The 23,150-nt window shown below is 53.9% G+C and overlaps 1 protein-coding gene across 2 annotated transcripts; it reads left to right on the forward strand.

Annotated features, from left to right (window-relative positions):
• The first annotated feature begins 1,880 nt into the window (after positions 1–1,880).
• RNH1 (ribonuclease/angiogenin inhibitor 1) lies at positions 1,881–15,440 on the forward strand. 2 transcript variants are annotated; one of them, XM_027785018.2, is made up of 10 exons: positions 1,881–1,974; positions 5,784–5,889; positions 7,604–7,774; positions 9,540–9,710; positions 10,370–10,540; positions 11,274–11,444; positions 11,940–12,110; positions 13,044–13,214; positions 14,480–14,650; positions 15,096–15,440. In XM_027785018.2, the coding sequence occupies exons 2-10, from the start codon at positions 5,804–5,806 to the stop codon at positions 15,181–15,183; spliced, it is 1,371 nt and encodes a 456-aa protein (XP_027640819.1). In that variant the 5' UTR covers positions 1,881–1,974; positions 5,784–5,803; the 3' UTR covers positions 15,184–15,440. The 2 variants fall into 2 exon arrangements, with proteins under 2 accessions (XP_027640819.1, XP_055670434.1); XM_055814459.1 differs by lacking the exon at positions 1,881–1,974 and adding an exon at positions 4,227–4,290.
• Positions 15,441–23,150: the final 7,710 nt, after the last annotated feature.

Genomic DNA, 23,150 nt, shown 5'->3' on the forward strand with positions numbered 1-23,150 from the left:
CCTCCCCGGTACAAAGGCCAGAGGAGAGGGAAGCCCTCAGAAAAAAGGGAGATGAATTTGATTGACCTCAGAAAGGAGATGAGGAAATGCTGATAAAGAAGAAGGGAACACAGGGCGCGTGTCACCGTCAGACTCCTCAGGAAGTCCGAGCTGAGTCAGTGCGGACGCCCAAATGGACATGCCTTCCACGCCAAGAGCCTGCCACGGCTGCCGTGGAAAGACACACGCCTGCGTTTCTCACCACCGTTTGCTGGTGGCTTCCCCAGCCCGTTTGGCACAGTTTCTTCTGGACCTGTGTGTACCTTGGTGAGTGGGACAGCCTGGTCCTGCTTGCTGGGGAAAGGGCGATAGCTTTTCCCCAAGACGCCTTTTGCTGTCCCCCACAGTGAGGGCAGCCAAAGGGACAACTGGGAGAAGCTGGTAACATCTTGGCCTGGCTACTGGCTTGTAAATCTAGCTTTTCACCAGCACAGCCCAGCCTGCAGCGGGTGCTTTGCCCAGGGCAGGAGCTCTAGAGAAGATCTGTGTGACGTAAACCGCTCTGCAACCTCTAACAAACACTGCTAGACTTTGTCCTGTGGAGATTCCTGACGCCGGGAGGGGAGCAGCCAGGTGCTGGCAGGGGCTGGGTAGGGAATGACGCTTTGCCTGTGGGGCTGAATGACGGGCACCTGATTCCAAATTGCCTGGCAGACCAGGGATGGTGCAACCACCTGCCCCCGTCCACTTACTTCCTAACACTAGTGGTCTTCCCGAGAGCATCAGGCTAAGCAAGAAGGGCCGAGACCCCCTTCCCTGGCTGCAGCACCCTTGCCCACCCCCCTGGCAAGCCCTGAAGCCAGAAGCTCGTGCCACCCGAAGCTCGGGCTGGGGCTCAGCAGGTTTCAGATCAGAGCCAGGGGCACAAGGACTGTCCCGGCAACCCCTTTAAGTGGACGATCCTGCCTTTCCTTGGGAGGGAATGGGGAAGAGGTGTGCCCCCGGCACTTGGCTCTCTTCTGGGCAGTAGGAAAGGTGGGGGTTAGCTCTCTGAGCTCTTCTGGTGGTCGGTTCCCATCTCCTCCAGAAGAAGCATAACAAAAGGCAACTGGAGTGGGGGGTGGGGGAGAACCTCTAGTGTTCCCCTGGGGGTGCAACATGGGCTGTGCTTCCCTGCTTGCTCCTCTGCCAGCATCCACAGCCACAGGAGGGAAAACCCAAGCTGACCTTCTGCCTCCGGTTCATTTGCAGTCTATTGAAATATTAATTAACCTTCATGCTGTTGAGGATAAGGGGGAGAAAACGGGTTACTTCAGCCCACGATTAGCGTGTGGTGGCAGGGTAATCCTCGGGGAGGGGAAGAGCCAGCAGGAGTTTGGGAGGAGGGGGTGTAGGTCTGGGGTCCTGCTTGCTGCCGAGAGGCAGTTTTGGGGAGGCACGACCAGGGTTGCCCCTGGAGGACCCTTGCAGGCTGCACGTGCCCTAGCCCCTGCTGGGGGGGTTAACCCCCAGGTGAAGTGACAGGGAGGCAGCAATGTGCTCAGCATCCCACCCAGTCCAGGCGGGACAGGGCTTGCCCGAGGAACGGAGAAACTATGCAAACTCCAGCATCTCTATCTACGCTTTAATAGTGGGTTGGCCTCATTTTTGGATGGATCCTTCAATGGCAACTACTCCCTTGCTCTGGGCTAAACCCCGGCGAGTGGCTACACGATTGGGGTAAGACGTTAAAGCCGTCTCTATCATCATCAGGGTTTGTGGGACTTTTGCATCATCACCATCGTGTATGGAGTGAGGCTCCACAAGCCCCTGAAGAGCTGAGCTGGGAGGAAAAAAGGCATCACCACCCGAAACAGCTTTCCTCCCTCTAGCAGGCACCAGCTTTCCTCCCTCTAGCAGGCACCGTGCGTACAACAGCAGAAGTTGCGTAGTAACAGCAGCAGGAAGGCGTCAGCTCTGCCCTCCTCGCTCCTGCAGAGCGCCCAGAAGAGCGAGGTACGTATCAGCAGGAAAATCGGGCTCTTAAACTCCCTAAACTTTCCCTTCTGCGTACCGGGGAGGAGCATGGAGTGATTTTAAAGCCATGAATTGCAGAGGCTGCTTTGTAGGGAACGGCTGGTTGTGCTTAATCAAACTGTTGTGCGAGCCAGTGGGACGGGGTGTTTGTAGGAAGAAGAAACTGGGATTTTGGAGGGGAGGAAGGGAGGCAGCTCAGTACATTGCCTAGGAAGCGCTTGGCACTACAAAACCTTCCTTTGCTCTGTCTTGTGAAAGTCTGAAAGAGCTTTTACCACGCTAAAAGTACCGGCAAACAATAGGGAGACGGGGAGTAGCTGGCAGCTGGAGGAGGAAGGGACCGAGCGATGACGAACGCCTTTGGCATTGGCACCCTGGCTCGGGCGGGGGTGGGTGTGCGGGGACGCTGCTGGGCGCTGGGCTGGTGGGTCCCGCGGCGCTGGGAGAGCCCGGGGAGGGTGATGGGCACCACGGCAGCCAAACTCCAGCGTGCCCAGCCCATCCTCCATTGCTCGCGTGGCTTCGTCTCAAACAGCTCAGAGGAGAGGCCTTTGTGCGGGCGAGGTGCAGCTCGGCTGCTCGTCAACATGTTGCGCTAATGAGGGAGACGGAATGGAAGAGATGTGTCACGGATGGGACTGGTGAAAGGGACGGGGAGGGGGGGCAGCCCAGGCCCTCCGAGCCGGCCCCTGTACGCAGGCACGCTGGAAGTCAGGGAGAGCGCTGAGGAATGGATATTTTTGTTGTTCCCAGTTCCAGCCTCCCTGGGGAAGTGCAACAGGGGGTCCTGTCTGCCCCGGCCAAGCCCCCCCGCGGTGCCTCTCCCCTGGGTGACCTGCATGCATCCCCATCGCACCCCGGGTCCCCGCCAGCCCCGGGACACCGTCCGTTACGGGCTGATCCTCCCACCCCCTGCGCATCCCTCACTGCAGGGGGTTCCCCATTCCCCTCTTCATCCCTGTGTATCCCCCTGCCCCTGTTCTGGGGGAGATGGGGGGGGAAGGGGAAAACAGAGGAGGGGGGGGAAGGGAAAGGGAGGAAAAGAAGGGGAGAGGATGAAAAAGAGGGAAGAAATAGGGAAAGAGGAAGGAAAGGCAAGCAAAAGAGTGGAAAAGCAACAAAAGAGGGGTTAAAGGGGGAAAGAAAGGAGAAGGGGGAGAGAAAAGGGAGGTGGAGAGAGCGCATGAAAACGAGGGAAGGAAGGGAGAAAGGGGGACGGAAGAGAAGACAAGAAAGAGGGAAGGGGAGGAGGGAGAAAACGGAGAAGGGGAAAAGAAGGGAGGAAAAAGAGAAGTGGGGAAGCACAGAAAAAAGAAAAGGGGAAGGGGAGAAGGGGGAAAGAGAGGAAAAAGAAGTGAGGGAAACACAGGGGAAAAGAGGGAAGAAAGAGGATATGAAGGAAACAGATGAAGAAGAGGGGAAGGGGAAAGAAGGGAAGAAAGAAGGAAAAGCAGGGAAAAGGGGGAAAGAAGGCTGGAAAGGGGAGGGAAGAGCGAAGCAGGGAGAAGTCACGGAAAGGGAAGGGTGAGGTAAGGAGGAAAGAGGGGAAGGGGCGGGCAGAGTGGCTGAGAGGGCAGGGAAGGGGGAGAGAAAGGGGGAAAGAGGGAAGAAAGGGAAAAAAGGAGGAGAAAGAGGGGACAGATGGGCTCCGCGGGGCCGGGGCGGAGCGGGGCCGGGGAAGGGCCGGGGCCGGGGCGGAGCGAGCCAGGGCCGGGAGCCAGGGCAGGCCGGGGCGGAGTGGGGCCGGGGCGGAGCGGGGCCGGGGCCGGGAGGCGGGAGCCGGGGGCGGGCCGGGGCCGGGGCGGAGCGAGCCAGGGCCGGGAGCCAGGGCAGGCCGGGGCGGGCCGGGGCCGGGGCGGAGCGGAGCCGGGGCCGGGAGCCGGGAGCCGGGGGCGGGCCGGGGCCGGGGCCGGGGCGGAGCGAGCCAGGGCCGGGAGCCAGGGCAGGCCGGGGCGGAGCGGGGCCGGGAGCCGGGAGCCGGGGGCGGGCCGGGGCCGGGGCGGAGCGGGGCCGGGAGCCGGGAGCCGGGGGCGGGCCGGGGCCGGGGCCGGGGCGGAGCGGGGCCGGGAGCCGGGAGCCGGGAGCCGGGGGCGGGCCGGGGCCGGGGCGGGCGGGCCGGGGCGAGCCAGGGCCGGGAGCCAGGGCAGGCCGGGGCGGAGCGGGGCCGGGGCCGGGAGCCGGGGGCGGGCCGGGGCCGGGGCGGAGCGGGGCCGGGAGCCGGGAGCCGGGGGCGGGCCGGGCCGGGGCGGGCGGGTCCCGGCGGCGATCCGGAAATGGCGGCCGAGCGGCAGCCCGGTGAGTGGTGCGGGCGGCGGCGGCGGGTGCGCTGGGAGGCGGCGTGGGCTCGGCTCCCCTCGGTGACGCCGGGGACCCCCGGGGCGGCGGGGCCGGCCGGGCTCAGCCCAGCGGGGCTCCGCATGCGGCTGCTGGGGGGGGGCCGAGCGCGTACGGGAGCGCCCGGTGCCCAGCTGCCCGCCCTGCCCTCTGGCTCTGTGTGTGTGTTTATATATTTAAACATATGTATGTACCGGGCATCGTCCTCCGCCTGCGGCGCTTCTGTGCCCTGCGTGGGCCCGTTGGCTGTGGCTGGGGGTCTGGTTGTCTGTGGGGCTTAGGAGGGGGTCGCATTAGCCAGGGGGTCCTGTCGGCCATGGGTGAGGGGCCGACTGTGGGGGCCCGGTTGTCTGTGGGGGGCCCGTTGGCCGTGGCTGGCGGCCCGGTTGTCTGTGGGGCTGTGGGGGGTCCCGTTGGCCGTGGTGGGGGGCCTGGTTGGCCGTGGGGGGTCCCGTTGGCCATGGGTGAGGGGCCGTGCGTGCTGTGACGCCCAGCTCGCCGCCCTGCAAAGCCCGGGCTGGGGTAGCTTGTGCGTTGTGGCGGTGGCTGAGGTGGGGAAGGCAGAGATGAGCTGCAGTCCCTAACGCCTGGTGCTTTGGGTTTTTTTACTGTTCACATTCCTATGTGATAGCTCAGGAGATTTTTATTATTTTTGGTACAAACATTCTGCAGTCTGAGTCATGTTAGCAAAGCCGAGACACCAAGACCGCACTTTGTCACCTTCTGGAGCGCTGCCTTTGCCACCATCCCCTCTGAGCCCAGAGCTCAGCCTTGGCATATTCCTGTGCGTGTTTGCCTGGAGTGGCTCTGCGAGGTGCTGTGTTTATATTGGTTCAGAAGTGCAGCTGGGCTGCAGAGCAAAAAACCTAAATTCCTGCTTACCAGCTTCTCTGTACTTGGACTTGCCTGACCTTGGAAGCTCGGATATCAAATTGTGGAGGAATGCTTCTGCCATCCACCTAGGTTCCACCTCTCACGTACAGATACGTGGCCAGGAGGAACTTTAATCTGAGCTCTCATTTGCCTCATTCTCTCAAAAATACCCTGATGTTAAATGTAGCTCGAGGTCTCACAACCAGTGTCACAGCCTTAGTGGTGTGGCACACCCGTGTGACTCAGTAGCGCAGCAGTGAGACAGTGGCACCTGTGCCTCTGAAAAGCTCGTTCTGCGTAAGGTCCCTTGGAGAGGGAAGGGGAGCAGCTTACTTTTGTACAAGCTGCCTTCAGATAAGAAAATGTTGCCATACCTCTCCAGGATCCGTGTGCTTTTTGCCTGTCGGATGAGGGCTTTGTGGGGTCTCAGACAAAACCACTCTGATGCTGCTGGCTCATACTGGTGCTGGAAAATCTGTCCTCTGCATGGTGTAGCTCACAACTGAGAGCTTGGGGTGGGGGGTGATTGTTGCTTCTCAGTCCATGAAAGTGTGTTTTATTTTTTAAAATTTTATTTTCAGACCTTGTCTCGACTGTCAAAATGGAGCTTGACATGCAGTGTGAGGAGATAAGCCCATCTAGATGGGCTGAACTTCTGCCCACAATGAAGTCCTGCAAAAGCATCAGGTAGTAACTAGTTGCGTATCATCTCTTCTAAGTAAGAACTGTTGTGCTTCTCTCCTGTGTTTTTCAGCTGCAGAGCTGTTAACCTGTGACTTAGAAATTGCACAGTAGCAGGAATGATTCTACATATTTTTATCCAGAAAGTTAATGTAAAGGGGGAGGGGGGGTGGTAGTGTTAAAAAAAGAAAAACCCACCCTAAGCTTTTTCAGCTACAGATATGCACCCTTTGGTATGAGGTAAGGTACTTCTTCTATGGCATGCCGTAGAGCTCAGCTAGGTAATGTGGTTGTCTAAGCATCTGACCGCTGTTTTGGTAACTCCTGTCCTTCTCCCTTGAGAGGGAAGACATCTCGCCGTGCTCATTAGGTTGCGCACTCTCTGGGCAGCGGGTCAGATGCTGTCAAGTAACTGTTACTTAATAGTCATGCACAAGCCACGTGCCATCAGCTTTTATTGCTCATCTGGCCTTCACCTGCCTTGTGTGTTAAGCAAACCAGTGTGAAGGAACCATCTCCTGGAGTGTAAGCTGTAGGGCAGGGTTCAGAAGAGTTGCCCCTGCGCTCTTCCTGCTCTCCTGATTGACTGGGAATTCATACCCCACGGGCTGGCATCGTTGTGCTTTAGCTGGAGGGGATGGGCCGCACCAAGCCAGCAATGACTTGGAGGACATCAGGCAGGTTGAAGATGACTTGCTTTTCTTTTGCAGAGGAGCTATGTGCAGGCAAGCTTCATGGGCTTGACCTTGACTTCCCAAGGTTTGCCTTGGGTGCCAGAAGGCAGTGGGATGGTTGCCTCCTGGGCAGAGGCTGGGCTGCTTAACTCACAGTGGATGAGAGCAGCTGCAGCAGGGATTGTTGAACGTGATCCCATGGGGAGCCAAGTCTCCTTGCCAGAGGGAGGGAATGAGAAGCCTACTAGAGCCTCCGTTTTCATAGTTGTCTAAGGACAAGTGACCAGGCAACTACTTTCGGCAGTCCTGGCTGTGCCTTTGGCTGTAGGGTTTTTCCGTGACACCTTCCTTTTGTCCCATGTCGTTTCTGCTTCCCTTAACGCTTCCCTGCCTGTCTTGGGCTCCTAATCTTTTCCTTGGTTCTCCTTCCAGTTCAGCTCACACACACAGCAGCCCCCCTTCCCCCCCGCCCCCCCCATCAATTTAGCAGTAACTAGAAAAATGCTGATGTCCAGTGGAAGAAGCCCCTGCCACGCTGCAAACTTGCAGTTTGTGTGCTGAGGGTTACGCTGGAGAGAGACGGTGCAGACCAGTGTGACTCACCTACGTGAGACCAAATACTGATGGGTGTCGCTGGGGCTGGTCTCAGGGCAGAACCAGTCTGGCAGCCTGTAAGCTGGCCTCCGGTTAGACGTGGCTTCACACACCAGGTGGTTTGTTGCTATCCGTGTTTAAATGAAGGTGCGTAATCCAGCTGAAGCCTTGCCAAGGGAGGATGACTGGAGTCGTGTGCCGTCTTCTGCACAGCACAGAGGAGATCTGTGGCTTGGGGAGCTGCCACCCAGCCCCCCCTGTACTGCAGCCCTGCAGAGAGGACGTGTCTTTGTTGGGCCACGCATCATCCAACAGGCCCCGCACGTACTTAACAGAGGTGTCCCAGGGACTGCAGCAGAGTGAATTGCCTGCTTTGCTTTCACAGGCAATTCTCCAGCCAGGGAGAACGGAGCAACCCTGAGAACTAAAGTGCTGCTTCTCTTCTTTTTCAGGCTGGATGACTGCAATCTCTCCAGCAGTCACTGTGAGGATCTCTCCTCCATCATTAGTATGAATCCAGTCCTCGCGGAGCTGAAGCTGAGCAACAATGAGATGGGAGATGCAGGCATCGAGTACCTGTGTAAAGGGTTGCTGACGCCAAGCTGTAGCCTACAGAAGTTATGGTAAAGCCCCGTTGATTGTCTCGCTCTAACATGCCTGCAGTTTGCTGCAGGTGAAGGCATGAGGCAAGCCAGTATGTAATGGCAGTTAAGAGCCATGCTGAGGCATCTCAGTGCTTACCTAGGTCAGGTGGTTGGAAAAACCCAGAAGTTTTTATCGAAGCAGTATATTTATTGGAAGATTCCAGATCGTCAATCTGTCTTCCTTTGTCTTTCAGCACTGAGGGAATGACAGGGAGAGGGGTTTTCCGGCCAAGTGAAGGCTTTCTGGAGACTTTCTTTAGAAGAGGTAGCAGATCTTCCCCTGGCCTAGGCTGCTGGATTATCTGTTTAGGCTGGTTTAAACAAAAGGATGTCCACAGAGGGCCCCACTTTGCCATTAGCACAATACCCGACGTTTTCACTAATGCATTTTTCAGAGGGCTTTTCTGCCAGTTGTACGAACAGTGTTTAGCATTTGGTCCAGTTTGCTTGCTCCTTTCTCTAGGAGCCAAGCAAAATGCTGTTCTCACGAGACGTGGCATTTCAAGAGCTGGCAGTCTTCTGTGCTCTACCAGCCTGGCTCTGCCTCAAGCCTTGTCTTCTCAGTAGGTCAGGGCCAGCCTGGTTCAAGGCAGCATGTTCCGCGGAGGTGCCAGCAGCATGCTATAGCCTTAGTGGGCTTCCCTCAGCAATCATGGTGCAGGAGCTTTAGTGAAAGCCAGTGGCTGCTGCCCCTGCTCCTCAGTGACCCTCAAAGAGATGCTACCTTCTCTCTCTAGCATCTCTTCCGCAGGGTACTGGAGTTCTCCAGCTCCTGAGGTGGGTCTAGGGTCTTCATGACACTACCTTTATAAAATCATTTGCCTTTTAGATTAGATATGCTTGCTTCAAAGTCCCTTTTAGATTAGATATGCTTGCTTCAAAGTCCCTGTGTCCTCTGCAATGAGGACTCACTGACAGAGGGGAAGTTGACTGTGAAGCTAATCGAACTGCACCTCTCTGGTGGGCTGTACTGGAAGCCTAACAAAAGTGATTTTTCAGAGAGTTTGTCCTAACCTTCAGACTTCTCCAGATGCTCAAGTCACAGCCTGGATTAGGCTGTTTCAGTTCTTTAGAAACATAATTGTCCATTTTGGGGGTTCTGGTAAGGCACGCTAGGGAATAAAAGAGCAACCAAACCCAAATCAATCTTAGTACCACTGTGCACAACACCTCTACATTGCCAGAAAGTCTTGATGGAGAACTCTAAACACCCCGTAGCAATACCACCTGGTTCCTACACTACTTCTCCCAGCCTGAGTTCTGAAGGAGCAGCTTCATAGATCCTTCTTGCAGTATACTGTTAAACTTTGAAGTGATATTCAGAGATTTAAGCCAAGTTGGGTGAGATTTTTAGTTTCAGCTACTCTGGATCACATTTCCAGAACAGGCAAGAAATCATAAGGTGCCATTAATTTATCTCTGGGATAAGCCTCATGATGATTAAAACATTAAACAGTGGTGGTGCTGCTTAATGTAGGCTGGATCCTTCTGCTAGAGGTGCTATATGTGTGATTATACTGAAGGAAGCATGGGAGTATTATTCATGCTGCAGGTATAATACTAGCTGATAAAATATTTGGGCACACCTGTGAAACAGCAGTAGTAACTCAGACATACCGCTTTCTAGAGGGTTACACGCTGTCGGTGCCCACGGTGTCCTTTCCAAGCTCCATCCTCAGCAGATGCACCCCTCTGAGAAGAGCTTCCCTGCGTTTCCCTCACACCGGTTGCCTCTCTCCTTCAGGCTGCAAAACTGCAATCTGACAGGTGCCAGCTGTGAGACCCTCCGTGCTGTCCTCAGCACGCAGCCTTCCCTGACGGAGCTGCGCATTGGTGACAACAGACTGGGAACCGCTGGAGTCAAGGTGCTTTGTCAAGGGATGATGAGCCCCAGCTGTAAGCTGCAGAAGCTGCAGTAAGTAGTCACTGAGCTTTCTTGGTCATCAGGCAGGTCATGCTTGTCCTTCCCTTGAGACAAGCTGGAGTTTTGTTGCCAGATGGGGATTTCTTCCTATTCTGTGTGGAATTGTGTCATGCTTATTTGTGCTGGTAGATCTCATGGGTTTGGAAGAGCTGGGTGTCTATTCCCATAGGTTTTATTTGGCCCTCCTGGCAGTGGTGGCTGTTCATGCAGGACCTCTCAGACACCCAGGGGAAGTCTGATTCTGCTGCACTTGGTCCTTTTTTTATGGCTGAGCAGGACCCAGGTCTGTTCACAGCCCCAGCTCCTCTTGGGAGGGCTTGGTGGTGAGCCTGCCTGACGTGTTGCAATGTAAAACTCAAGTCGTGTGTTCCAAGGCAGCCTGTGCATTGGTTTAACAGAGGACTGGTGTAAAACTGGTTTGCTAGGGTCCCCTGGAGTCTAGTTTAAGAATTAACACTTCCTGAAACGAACCGGGAGATGCTGTTAAAAACTCTTACGGTTATCTCTGTTTTCATGTGTTGCCTGCCCTCAGCTCATGTTGCCACGTTTTCTGCCCTGGCTAACGCACACTTTGCCCGGCTGGCATCTCGCGGGTAGCAGGATGTGATGAGGACGGTTGTTTTTCCCCTGGATTTCTTTTCTTCTTGCAGGTTGGACTACTGCGAACTCACAGCTGATGTTGTGGAAGCTCTCAATGCTGCTCTGCAAAGCAAGCCCACCCTGAAGGAGCTCAGCCTGAGTAACAACACGCTGGGAGATACAGCTACAAAGCAGCTGTGCCGGGGGCTGGTGGAGTCAAGCTGCAACCTAGAGTTATTACAGTAAGAAGGAGCTGGTCACCTCTAACTGCAACTAGTCCTGCTGCTAGTCATACCATCTATAAGATAAGAAAAACTATTGTCAGGGAAACTTAACATTTGGCCAGAATTCTTGCTGGTTCAGATTTCTGTAACTGGAAATGGCAAGCAAATGCCTGGGAGCTTTCAGTTTTCGAGTTTTTTTTAATATTTTTATTTTTTTTTTTTAGCATGTGATTCTGAGCTCATTCTTATGCCTGTTGGTACAGTGTGAGCATGACGTACCCCAGGTTAAACCTGCAATTACAAGGGGTGACTGCTCGCCAGCATCTCGGAGGAGAGCAGCAGTCTCCCTCAGTGGCTCCAGTTCTTACCCCTGGATTACCACCCAGCTGACTGTTTTTATTCAGGTCCCTTTTTTGCTTCACAACAGAGATGCTGGATTTGGCCTCGTGTCTGGGGTAAAGCCTCCGAAGGGATTTAGGGGAGAAGCATGATTCATTTTATCTTGCCTCTGTGCTTCAGCAGGGGTTGGCTGCCGGGGAGTTGCTGTGTGGTACAACTAGAAGTTCCTTTTACGAAGGACAGTCGCTATAAAGGGGGAGTTTGGCAAAAATGATCCTTACATTAACGGATGTGAATGGGTGCGTCAGAGGGAACCAGCTGTTAGACCCTTCTCAGTTTGAACTGGGGGCGTTGGGGGGTATCTAACACAGTGGGTCTGGAGCAGCAACTCCAGCGGTTCTTTTTTCTGCAGCCTGGAGAACTGCGGCATCACCAGTGATAGCTGTCAGGAGATTAGCGCTGTTCTCAGTAGCATGTCATCACTGAGAGAGATCTCTGTGGGGGATAACAAGATTGGGGACTCTGGTCTGGCTCTCCTCTGCCAAGGACTGATGCATCCGAACTGCAAAATCGAGAAGCTATGGTAAGGGTAGGCAGAGATTACTTAAATCCCTCTTGCAGCCTCTGAACTATCTACAGTGCGCCGCTGGTTTGCTCCTAAGCGGAAACTTTCTCAGTTACACCCCCTAGTGAAACGAGAATAATCTACTGCAAATTAGTTAGTTCTCAAAACCGGGCGGAGGATGCCGTGGAGAAGCAGGACTGCACTGAAATCACTCGGATAAAATTCTGGGGAGGTGGTGAATGGAAATTTGTGATGGCATTGTCTTGGCTTCCTGTTGAGTTATCTGTCTACTAGCATTGCATGTTCCTATTTCTTTTTTGTGTTACAAACAGAGGTTTTGGTGCAACGGGTGGAAAGTAAGCTGAAAGCTGTGTGGTATGGTGCATGGATGGGTTTTGTAAAAGATAGAAGAAAATGAGGTGATGTAATCAGAAATACAGAATACTAAAATAACACTGTATTCTAATCTAAGTCATTCTTGGGGGGAAAATAATATTTTGTTCTTCCCTGCAGGTTATGGGACTGTGATCTCACAAGTGCTGGATGTAAATATCTCTCCAAACTCATTAGTACAAAAGAGACCCTCGCAGAGTTGAGTCTGATAGACAATAACCTGAGAGACTCGGGCATGGAAATGCTGTGTCAGGCACTGAAGGATCCCGAGTGTAAACTCCAGGAGCTATGGTGAGCTGCTGTCAAGTTTCACATCCCCACTGCCGCCTTTGGAGACCTCACTGAAGGAAAGATGTAGGGGAAGTAATGCCCACCAGATAGATCCTCAGTTGCAATGGTTCCGTGAACAACTCATGTCAGTTGTTACCTAAAGGATTTAGACTTACAGAGCTAAAGGGATTTGTATTTCTAAACTCATAGAGGCTTTGAAGGTCTGCCCTGTCGTCATCCTGTTATAAGCAATAGGATGCTTGCAGAGCTTCTGTGTAATATATTTTATTGTGCAACAAATGGCAGCTAAGAGACTTTTGAAGTTTGAAAGGCCTCGTGTAATAGCAAAATGAGTGCTGTGATCAGTTATCTCGGGCTCTCCACTGGATCCAAGTGCCCTCACTAATGAGCCAAAAGAAGGCTCTAATGACATAAACCATTCTCAGCATCCTCTCTGCTGACAGTGTTACCATTTAGGCTGGGATGGTCTGGTACCAGCTGTGGCCGGGAAAGGAGGATTGTTCTTCCACACAGAACCTGAACAAGCATAACCTGAACCTTACTACATGGCAAGTTCAGCTCCTGCCCATAGCTGGGTTCATCCCCTGCCCTGGTGGCCTGGGAGTTGGTAAGGTGCCTCAGGAGCGCACAGCGGTGCTCAGGGTGACTGTGAAAGCAGCACGCTTCATCTCTGATCATTCCTGTGCTTTGTGAGCATGTGCCTTTCCTAGGTGCACGCTCCGAGTAGAGGCATCCCAAACGTGAGGAGTGGGAGATGTGCTGCTTAGAAGGATCGAGCAGACAGGGAGCATTGAGAGGAGTACGGTGATTGTGGGAAGGCTTTGGTTCCTCTGTTCCCACTGTCCGGGCTCCTGTGAAGCAAATGTGAAGAAGCGAATGGTGCCTGATACTCTAGATCCCCCAACTAGATCTCATGTCACTTTTGCTTTGCAGGCTTAGGGAGTGCGGGCTCACGACTGCTTGCTGCAAGGCCGTCAGCTCTGCTCTCAGCACAAACAAGCACCTGAAAGTACTGCACATGGGCGAGAACAAGTTGGGAGACGCAGGCGTTGAACTCTTGTGTCAGGGGCTGCTGCACCCCAACTGCAGCATCCATACCCTATGGTAAGGTGCACCCTCAGAAGCTGACTTCTGTCTTGCTGTGTTACCCTTCGAGAGAGGAGGATAGCAATAGATGGTAGCACAGTATTTTTTTGCTCATGTGAAGCAATTCACACCACAAACTGATGTTTAACTAGTCCACTAGCAAGTAAACGAAAGCCAAAAGTGCTTCCATGTATCTTGTCACTCATGGTCTCTTGCAAGTACAGGCCGTCACCCATGTGACGGTGCATTCGTAGCCATCCTCAGGTGCTCTCCCAGGTGCAGAACTGAGAGTTCACTGTGCAGCATACCTTCAGGATCTAAAGCCAAGGTATAGGGAGACTGGAGAGATCTTGCTTTGTTCTGCAAGCCACGCACTGTAGAGCTTCCTCTGCCCTTCTCTGAACTCACGCTGTATGGCCTCTCCTGGGTGGGACACCGAGGTGGAGGAACTCCTGGTCCAGGCTTAGCACGTTAATCCTCATGCCTGCCAGTCGCAGTGCAAAGCCTGCCTGAATTCGCCAGTTGCCTCCTGTATAGTCTCTGGTGTCGTGGTTTAACCCCAGCTGGCCACTCATATGGGCTGGTCCGGCCTCACCAGCAGGAGCGGGAGGCCAGCTGAAGCATCATCTCCAGCCCTGTGGTAGGACTCTCCTTCCCCATCTGCCTCTTCCCTTCCCCAGTGGGCACTGAGCTCTGGACTGGTGTGGCTGTGGCCTGCGTGGTGCTCAGGGCACCATGCTTGTCCCCTCCATGCCACTTGACAGAAGCCAGAGCTGTGCTCTGGTGGCAGAGACTCACAGTGAGTGAGTTAGGCAGATGAGTCATGGAAGACACCAGCAAGACTTCAAGTCTCTGCCCAGAAAGATATGTTTGCTGACCAGTTAAAGCTGCTTGGCTCTCAGCTGAGAGGCCTCAGTTTGCCCTTTTTTTAGAGAGATGGTTGCAAATCTCAAGTAGTAGACTTTAGTGGTGATTTATGATCAGTTTAAACCCGAGAGAAGATTGTGTGATGTTGAAGTTGGGGATATCTTCTTAGGGTTCCTTTTCCTGCCGTAGCTACACACCGTTAAGCTTTAGGGAGGACTTTTAGGTGTTCAGCAGTCGCCACGAGGACGGCTGTCTCCATGGGAAGACCACAGCCCAGCCCCTGCTGATGTCTTGGAGACGCCAGCCTAACAGGGGTCTCTGGGCTGTGCTAGGGATGTCAGCGCCCGCTGCCCAAGGGTGGGCTGGTCTCTGGAGCCATCACTCACTGCACTGGCCTCTCCCTCCTCTCCCTGCAGGCTGGGCAACTGTGATATCACGTCAGCCTGCTGTGAAACCCTGACCACCATCATGACTAGCAAGCCGTGCCTTACCGAGCTGGAGCTGAGCCAAAACCCTCTGGACGATGAAGGCGTCAGGAAGCTCAGCAAAGCCTTGCTGAATCCCAGCTGCAATCTGCAGCACTTAATGTGAGAGAAGTTTTTGGTCCTGCTTGCATTCCACCTGGCAGGTGGTGAGCTCCAGCGAGCTGGGGGGCTGCGGGGTGGGGGGCTGTGAGCACCAGCTCTCTGGGAATTGCATCTGAAGGCAACGGGTGACCCAGGGTGGGCCAAATGCCATCTGCATATTGCAAAACACTCCTTGTCCCTTCCAAGTGATGTGACCACAGTGCCTTGATCTGCTTTGGTCCATAAGGCCCAAGATAAAGGAGGAGGTGGTGCTGGGCGGGGGGGGGGGGGGGTAGTAATGGGTCCTGTGTCATGAGGCATGTTTCTGGCTGCCTGGCCAGACTCTTGAACCTAGACAGGGTCCTTCCTGTTAGACCACCTTCCCATACCGGCCGTTTGTGCATCTTTCTCTTTCCTGAACGGGTGGATGCTCACTAAACCAGCTTGCCTTTTTGTTTGGGTGTAGTTTGTATGACATTTACTGGAGTTCTGAAGTGGATGATGAACTCAGAGCCGTGGAGGAGTCCAAGCCTGAAGTGAAGATCATTTCATGAGTGGTGACTACCTGCGGAGCAACATCAAACCAACGTCCTCTTCTTAATCTGAACTTTTTCATATATAAAGCTGATTAACTTAATAGATAATTTGCTTGTACCAAAAATGTCTGTGGAATCCCTGAGTGGGTGTCTGGGGAGCTGATCGACCTCCTGTGCATCTCTCGATGTATTGATTCCGAGGCTGGTGAAAGCACTGTACGCTCTCACAGCAGCTTTTCTATCCTTGAAATAAAGTTACTGGGCAGCTTCTAGAAGTGGGTCTCTACCCTTTAGGAGCTCTGGAATCCCGCAACCCTTTCTGACGGCCTTGGCTCGCTGAGCCCCGCAGCAGCCCTCGCAGCACTGTGCTTTGCATCGGTACCTGGAGGGGTGTTGATAAGACACCAGTGTTCTGGCTGCGGCCGAGCAGTGCCCGCGCGGCGTCGGGGCTGTCTCTCCAGCACTCCCCAGCCTACCGGTGAGGCGGGGGTAAGGGGGTGGGCAAGATCTTGGCAGGGGATGCAGCCAGGACAGCTGACCCAAAGTGACCAAAGGGATATTCTGTACCGTATGATGTCTGCTCAGCAATAAAAGCTAAGAGAGAAAGGAGGAGGAAAGGGCGGGCGTTTGTCCTTTAACAATATTTTGTCTTCCGGAGCAACTGCTACATGCGCTAAAGCCCTGCTTCCTGGGAAGTGGCCGGACATCGCCTGCTGATGGGAAGTAGAGAATAACATCTTTTTTTTCTTTTTTTTGGTTTTTTTTTTTTTTTTCCTTTGCTTCCACGCACACAACCTTTGCTATTGTTTCATTAAACTGCCCTTATCTTCACCCATATTTGTTTTTTTCCATCTTACTTTCTTTCCCCCCTGTTCTGCTGAGGAGGGGAGTGATAATGCAGTTTGGTGGGCACCTGGTGTCCCACCAAGGTCGACCCACCACACTAACGCAATAGGCTTTAAAGAGAGCCCGTGGAGAACTACCTACTGTCTTATTATTGGGTGGTGCTTTTGCTGGGTCTCTGGGGAAGGCTCTCCAAAAAAACAAATGTATTTTAATCTGACATGGAGCTCTCCCCTGCCTTTCCCTAGAAGACTTCTTGGAAAAGCAGTGGTGGCCAATGCACTATAGAGGAAAGAAATGAGCAGCTGTTCAGCTGCGTAACATCAAAATTGCTGTCCCTTGAAAAGTGATTTTCCTACAAACAAAAGATGCTGTGTGCGTTTCTGCTAATATGGGAAAGGATTAAATGGTTTGATATGTTTGCTCTGGCAAGAGTGGTTCTACAGGAACTTTAATAAAGTCTGTTTGCAAATCATTAAATGCTTTGGTTTTCTACTTACAGAAAGAAAAATAGGATATGTCTGTATATTTCTCCTTTAAGGCCAACGCTTCTGAACTGCAATACTACTAATACCTTGGTTTAGGCGTCTGCTTTTGCTTGAGGCTGTAACTGGCTTTCCTTTGACTTAAGGAAGGATTGGACCTGAGCGTGGGTTCTCAGTAGCCTTTGCAAATCTCAAACGGTCCCTGAGAAGTAGCTTACTTGTGCCTTCGGGTAGGCGTGAAGGATGGGATTTGTTTTTTCCTCGAGGCATGTCTCTCTTGAGGCTGCCCAAAACGCTAAAAACCCCACTCCTTTCTGCTCCAAGAGCTACTTGGTTTTCTCCACCAAGGGCAGAAGCGATCTGTGTGTTCGGAAAGCTGCCCGTCCCGAGGGGCTCTGGCACAGGCTTTCTGCGTTCGCGGTGTCTCCTGGGCTGGGCATGCACGGGCTCCTGGCAGCTGGGGGAGAAGGTGGGGCTGAAGAGGGGCGAGAGGACGCGTAGGGGGACCCACAAAACCAGGCATCTGCCTGGGTGCGAAGGCAGCGCTCCCAAAAAATTAAGGGACTATTGGAAGTGGATTTCTGAGCGTGCCTGGTGTGGTGGAGAGGAGAGGAGAGGACGCCTGGGAGGGAAGCGGGGGTCTCCAGCCAGGCGGGTGGGAGGTGAGCTGACCGGCAGGGAGCTCGCTGGCAGGTGGGCTATGGGCTGCGTCAGCCAAAGGCGAACCCGGGCCGAGCCAGCCGGCAGCCAGCACCCGTGCCTCGGCAGGATGCGTCCCCGCAGCATCCCCGTGCTGGCTACCCAGGCGGTGGCACTGTCCCCACGCAGGCCACCGCTGCCGCTGGCCTCCAGCGCTGGACGCCTGGAAAATGCCTCTTCTTCCTCTGCTGCCGGCCGAGGAGCCCTGAGACGGGGCTGCCACCATGGCCCCCACAGGTGTCCGGCCCCTGACGGCACCCTCCTGCTGGGGGCAACCCCCACGCCCGCCGGTTCCCAGAGCGGTTTTGCATTCCCTGCAAAACCAGGGTTGGGAACGGTCTCTGCAGCACCTGCTGCTTATCCGCGTACCGGCTCCAGCAGGAAAAACCGCTGCAGCCCCATTTTGCCATCTCAATGAGCTTGGAGCATCCCAGGGCAGGCCAGCCCAGCAGAGCTCTACGGATCCACCGGGATGGGGGGGAGCCTGGGCACACAGACTGCGTGCCATGCGTTAGGACAGGGGTCCTCAAACTTTTTAACCCGGGGGCCGGCGCGCGGATGAAGTGGCAGGCAGTCATCTGCGGCTGCTTGGTTTCCCCCCCCCAACACCCGGCAGGGGGGGGTCTGTAAATACGGGGGGCCGGATTGAGGACCCTGGGGGGCCGTATCTAGCCCGTGGGCCGCAGTTTGAGGACCCCTGAGTTAGGACAACGTGAGGTCTTGTGCTCGACTATAAAAACCTGGGATAAATCCGAGGATCTGGGAGCGAGCCACTGGAGCAAGAGACACTTGTGCTCATAAACAAGACTTAAGTGAGGATTTGTATCCCTAAAACTCACCTGTTTTTATTCGTCTATTAGGTGGTCCCGCTCACTTCCCCAACAAACCGTGAACCTGGGATTGCTGAAAGACAGAGGCATTTGCTCCTGCATTTTTGGATGGATGGATCTTCACCATTTTAAGCTAAAAGGAGTAGGCAGGAATTGAGTCACAAAACCCTCATGTGGACCAGATATTGGGCTGGCGGTCAAAGACTTGCTCGTCCCAGGTCACGGCCAGAGCACTCAGCAGCTCCCAGGACGTCGCAGTCACAGGCTGGTCCTCAGATGGTTGGACTCACCATACCAGTGCTTTGCAAATACTGGCTTTCTGCTAGCAAGGGTTGAGTCCCACCTAGCATAAGGAAGCTTAAAGATAAAATTATGCAGCCAAATTAGAAGGTTAAGAAATCCAGGTGTGACTTTCAGTTTAAAGCAAATACTAGAAGCTTAAAAAATACACCCCTTGAGATCAAGCAGCAGAGAACTTAAATCCAAAGGCAGCAGGTTTGGAACAGTGGTTCAGAGTGTGTGAAAACTTCAGGTTTCTGCTAATCGTTTAGGATTCTGCAATAAACTTGATTTTCCACTCATCACAGCATACGAATTCCAGCAGGAGGTCACCGTGTCCCAGTTAACGTTGGCAGAAGCAGTTAAGCAAACATCACCGGCCTCGCAAAGAGGTTGCTCCCCACTAAACCCGGTGCTTGCTTTGGAAGGGTGTCATGCCACGGTTGCCCTGGCATCCCTGCCTGCTGCCTTGCTGCCTTGCTGCCTGGGCTTTTCGGGAAGGAGCTCCAGCACAGCAAGGCCCCAGGCACCAGCTCCAAATAACACAAATGCTAGCAACAATTTCAGTTGAATCTGAAAGGGGAAACTGAGCCAAGTGTATTTATTTGAAGAGTTAACCACAGCTCCCCTGTTCTTTGCAAACATCTTTGCTTGCCATCTGAGTCAGTCCCAGCCCTCTACTGAAACAGTCGTAGAGGGAGTTACTTCTTGCCTGAATTCCCCTTTTGCACAGAAAATTATGGTTGTTCATTATCATTTCCAGCTTATCTCTTCCTCTCCGTGTGCTCCATTCCTCAGCCACCCTTTCTTCCCCAGCACATCCTTCATTTCCTCTCTTTTACCAGTGGGGAAAACATACACCGACAAAACCAAAACCCACCCAACACTAAGACCTAAGGGAGAAAGTCCTTCTCCCTGTAAGGCAAGAAGAGTTTTGACCTACTTGGCCCATTCACCTGCTGCAGCTGCAAATAGGCCGTGGACACCTTGCATTCCTCCTCCCAGGGCACAGCATCCCAACCCCTCCCGGGGCACAGCATCCTGGCCCGTCCTTCCCTGCTTCTCCCACCCTGGCATCCACACCGTGACTGCTGCCAGCCAAACACATTCCCAGGCTGGCAAGGGCTGGCAAACTGGCAGCTTTATGAATACGTGAGGTTAGGCTTGCCTCCCTCAGCCACAGCCCTCTGTGCCCCCCAGGGGAGGACAGGCAGCCCCTGGCGGGGGGAAGGGGTGTGCTGGGTCAGATGCCTGCACAGGCGATAAGCCTTTCCAAGCTAGAGGGCAAATCGGTGGCACATGGGATTCGGGATGATGTAGCTGGGGGGATGGAAACTTCAGCTTGCCAATATTGTGTCATGGCCTCTCTTGTTTGCAATTAAAGGCAGGTATGCAGTGGGAGAGGTGAACCGTTGGCAATGCCTCAAGCCCTTGATGATGTTCCAGAGCAGACGGCCAAAAATAATTCCTAAGGCAAGCTGCCCCGCCGTCGGGCGGGCACACAGCAGCCGCAGTATCCGCAGAGGGACGTAAAGCACCAGCACAGCTGCTCTTTGCACATGCACCCTGCAAGCAACTCATGCAAATCCTGCGGTGCTGCTCCCTGTTTCCTACCTCACCAGTGACTGTCACATCCCAAGATCCAGGACGTGCCAGCAGGACAGTGCACGGACCAAAGCCCCCGGCAAAGCCAGCACTGCCCACCCCAGCTCACTCTTTCACACCGTGTGATTCTTTCCCTTGTTGCACACTTTGCTTAGATGCTTAGTTCAGACCCTAATTATGCTTCACAGATGATTAAAGCACCTCTGCTTCTGGGTATAGGAATACTCCCCAGGCCATATTGTAATTGTCTAGGAAACATTGCCTACCTGCCACGACTTCTAGGTGTAGCTCAGCTAATTGAGCTCCTTGCAGCTGGGTCAGATGCATCGGCTCATCTCTAACGTGCAGTAAAAGCAAATCAAGTAATGAGGCTGCACTTGGAGATAATTACAATATAAAGCACCAAAGAGTTTTCTCTGTGACACCTGCCCACAAAAGGGGAGGTGGGGTGGGGAAAGACTGTTTTGTTCATCCCTGACTGCAGCGGGGAGCTGCTGCTTTCTGCACAGCAGGATCCCAGGGGATCTGTTCCCCCTTCTGTGCTGCAGCATGCAAAGCAAATCTCAATTAGACATGCTACATGGCATGCAGCCACGTCTCCTGACTACAGCAGGATCAAAGATGGCTATAATCCCAACGAGGTGGGTTAGCGTCGGCTAACGAAGGCTCTGGGGAAGAAATCCACCCGGATTTGCATGGCTTCATCAAGAGCAAGCAGAGCTCCCAAGGCTGGAGAGGCAGAATGGGACTGATCCAAGATGTCTCAGGGAAAACCATCGAAGCCCAGGGTGGGTAAGGAGGGAAAACCAGATGAGGGAGGAAGGAAAGCAGTGGAGGGTGGTGTTCACCTTCTTTCTCACCTCCCTCCACAGTTTTTGGCCCTGTCGTCTCCATGTAACTTAGCACTCCTGCTTTTCAGATGGCTCATTGCCTCTGAGTGTTTAAAGCATCTTTATGCTCCTGGATTTTACGCCTGGCCACCCTGGAAGGGTATGAGATGGCATTGGCACAGCTAAGGCTGTGGGTCAAGCTCCACTGGTGTGTGCAAAGACTTCTCATTCACTGCTGGCACCCGGTCCAACAGCCCCAGCTCCAACACCCACAGGACATACTTGGAAAAAAAAAAAAAACAACCAAAAAACCAACAACCAAAAAAAAAAAAAAAAAAAGAAAAGAGATCCTACTGCTTTGGGTAGAGAAAGAAGAGTTAAAACAACTGCATAGCACAAGCAGCTGAAGAGCACGTACTCTTAGCCCACTCATTTCTCCTGTTTATGGGCTTGCAGAGCAGGGAGGACTTCACATATTGACACGGATTGGCTTCACCAAGAGCACCAAGGGGTTATAAATGCTCTGCTATGAGCATCTAGAAGCTCAGCCTTCCTCCGTGTCCTGCTGGGCCCCTCCTGGGAGCAGCAGGGGAGCTCAGGATGGAGCAGCTTTCCCCGTGACCCTGATGGCCGGATTTTCCAAATGAGCATCCAGGACACCAGCCATCCGCAGCTGTGCTGGAGTTCAGCAGCAGCCTCCGCGCCGCATGGCTCCCCACGCACGCCCTGTGCTGAGCCAGCTTTGCCGACGTCGGCCCCTCTCTTGCCGGGCAGGGTGGCAACTTGTTCTTCTAGTCCAGCAAACCAAGCTGTTACCACGTTGGTGGTGGCGTGGCACATCTGTGCTCTCAGGGGGCTCCCAGGATGTGCTTGTGTACCATTTCTGAAGGTAGGATTTTTGCCATCGTTGCCCAGTGTGGAGTTAGGCACCTGGGATGGGCTGGGAAGGGGACCCTCTGGGATTTACAGGGAAATACAGTGATGTCCCCAGCCTGCGGGACCCTGGCAGGGCTGTTGGTGCTCTAGCAGGGCAGCTGAGCTCCTCCTGGGGCTGCATCTCAGGGGGCTGCAGTGCTTTTGGAGGGGGCTCGGGCCAAGAGGGGAAGGGTGAGGTCTTTGCTGGTAGTGGCAGAGTCACAAATGTGCGGGAGCACCTGGCCTGCTGCAGGCTGTCAGCACAGGATGGGGAAGGAGTGACAGCCCGGTTCAGGCGGCGGGGCCACGGGGAGGACACGGAGATGCACATGTCGTGTCAAGCCTGTCCTGCCTTGGTAGAAAAGAAGACCCAAAAACCTTTGGCAAGAAAATGTATAAAAAGACTCTCTGGCTGAAAGGAATGGAGGGAGGAGCAAAGCAAAGCAGAGAAAAATGGAAGAGAAGAGGAGAAGAGAAGAGAGAAGAGAAGGAGAGGAGAAGAGAGTAGAATAGAATAGGGTATAATTGAATTGGGTAGAATAGGAGTAGAATTGAGTAGAATAAAATAGAGTGGAATAGAGTAGGGTAGAATAGAATAGAACAGAGTAGAATAGAATGAGTAGAATACAACAGAACAGAACACAATCTATATAAAATAAAATATTGCTCTTCCAGTTCTATCTATGTAATATAAAATATTGTTCTCCCACTTAAACAGAAACCCTTCGTGGGTGGTAACAGGGCCACGTGCGCACCAGGGCCACACGTCCAGCTGTCCCCACCGCCCGAGCAGGACCAGACAGTCACAGACACACAACAGGGAAGGGGGGAGCGAAGCACCGATGCATCAGGTCGGCAGCCAGCCCCACTGCTGTGGCTCCGCAGGTATTGTAGCCCACCCACAGCACCTGTGCGCTCAGTTCCCATCCTCCGCTGCCCCTCAGCAGCCTCCCAGAGGGAACTAGAGGTGGCCTGGGTGAATTCTGCATGGCAAATGCAGATCTTGACCTCTTTTAAGTAGAGCTGCTGGGATGCCTCAGCTTGTCAGGCTGCAAGCCAAACACGGTGGGTCGGTGGGTGTCCCGGCATGCGCAGGGACCTTTGCTCCTGTTTCCAGGTGCAAGGCGAACTGCAGAGCTTATGAAGTCTGTTGCTGAGGGAGGCGAAAACACCAGCAGAGCAATGCCTGGGGAAAGTGTTGCAAAAAGTCTCCTCTCACTTGAAGAAAAGTTTAGCTTCTACTTGTTTCTTTTTGATCCATCTCTTCAATTTGTCCTGACAAAGAAGCAATTGCAAACCTTTCCCATCCTCCGTCCCTCCCCCTTGACTGAAGAGACCCAGTTTCTTCTCTGTCTCCAGCCTGTCTCTCCCTTACTGGATGCGGTTTCCAGCAAAACGCATTCCTGGGGTTCCGGGCGGCCTCCCCGCAGCTGGCCGGGCAGCAGCCCAGGCACGCAGCACGCACAGCACCGCGGCAGGGCAGGCTCAGCAGCACCAGA

The sequence above is a fragment of the Falco peregrinus genome, chromosome 9 (genome assembly GCF_023634155.1).
Source record: "Falco peregrinus isolate bFalPer1 chromosome 9, bFalPer1.pri, whole genome shotgun sequence".
Classification (NCBI taxonomy): Eukaryota; Metazoa; Chordata; class Aves; order Falconiformes; family Falconidae; genus Falco; species Falco peregrinus.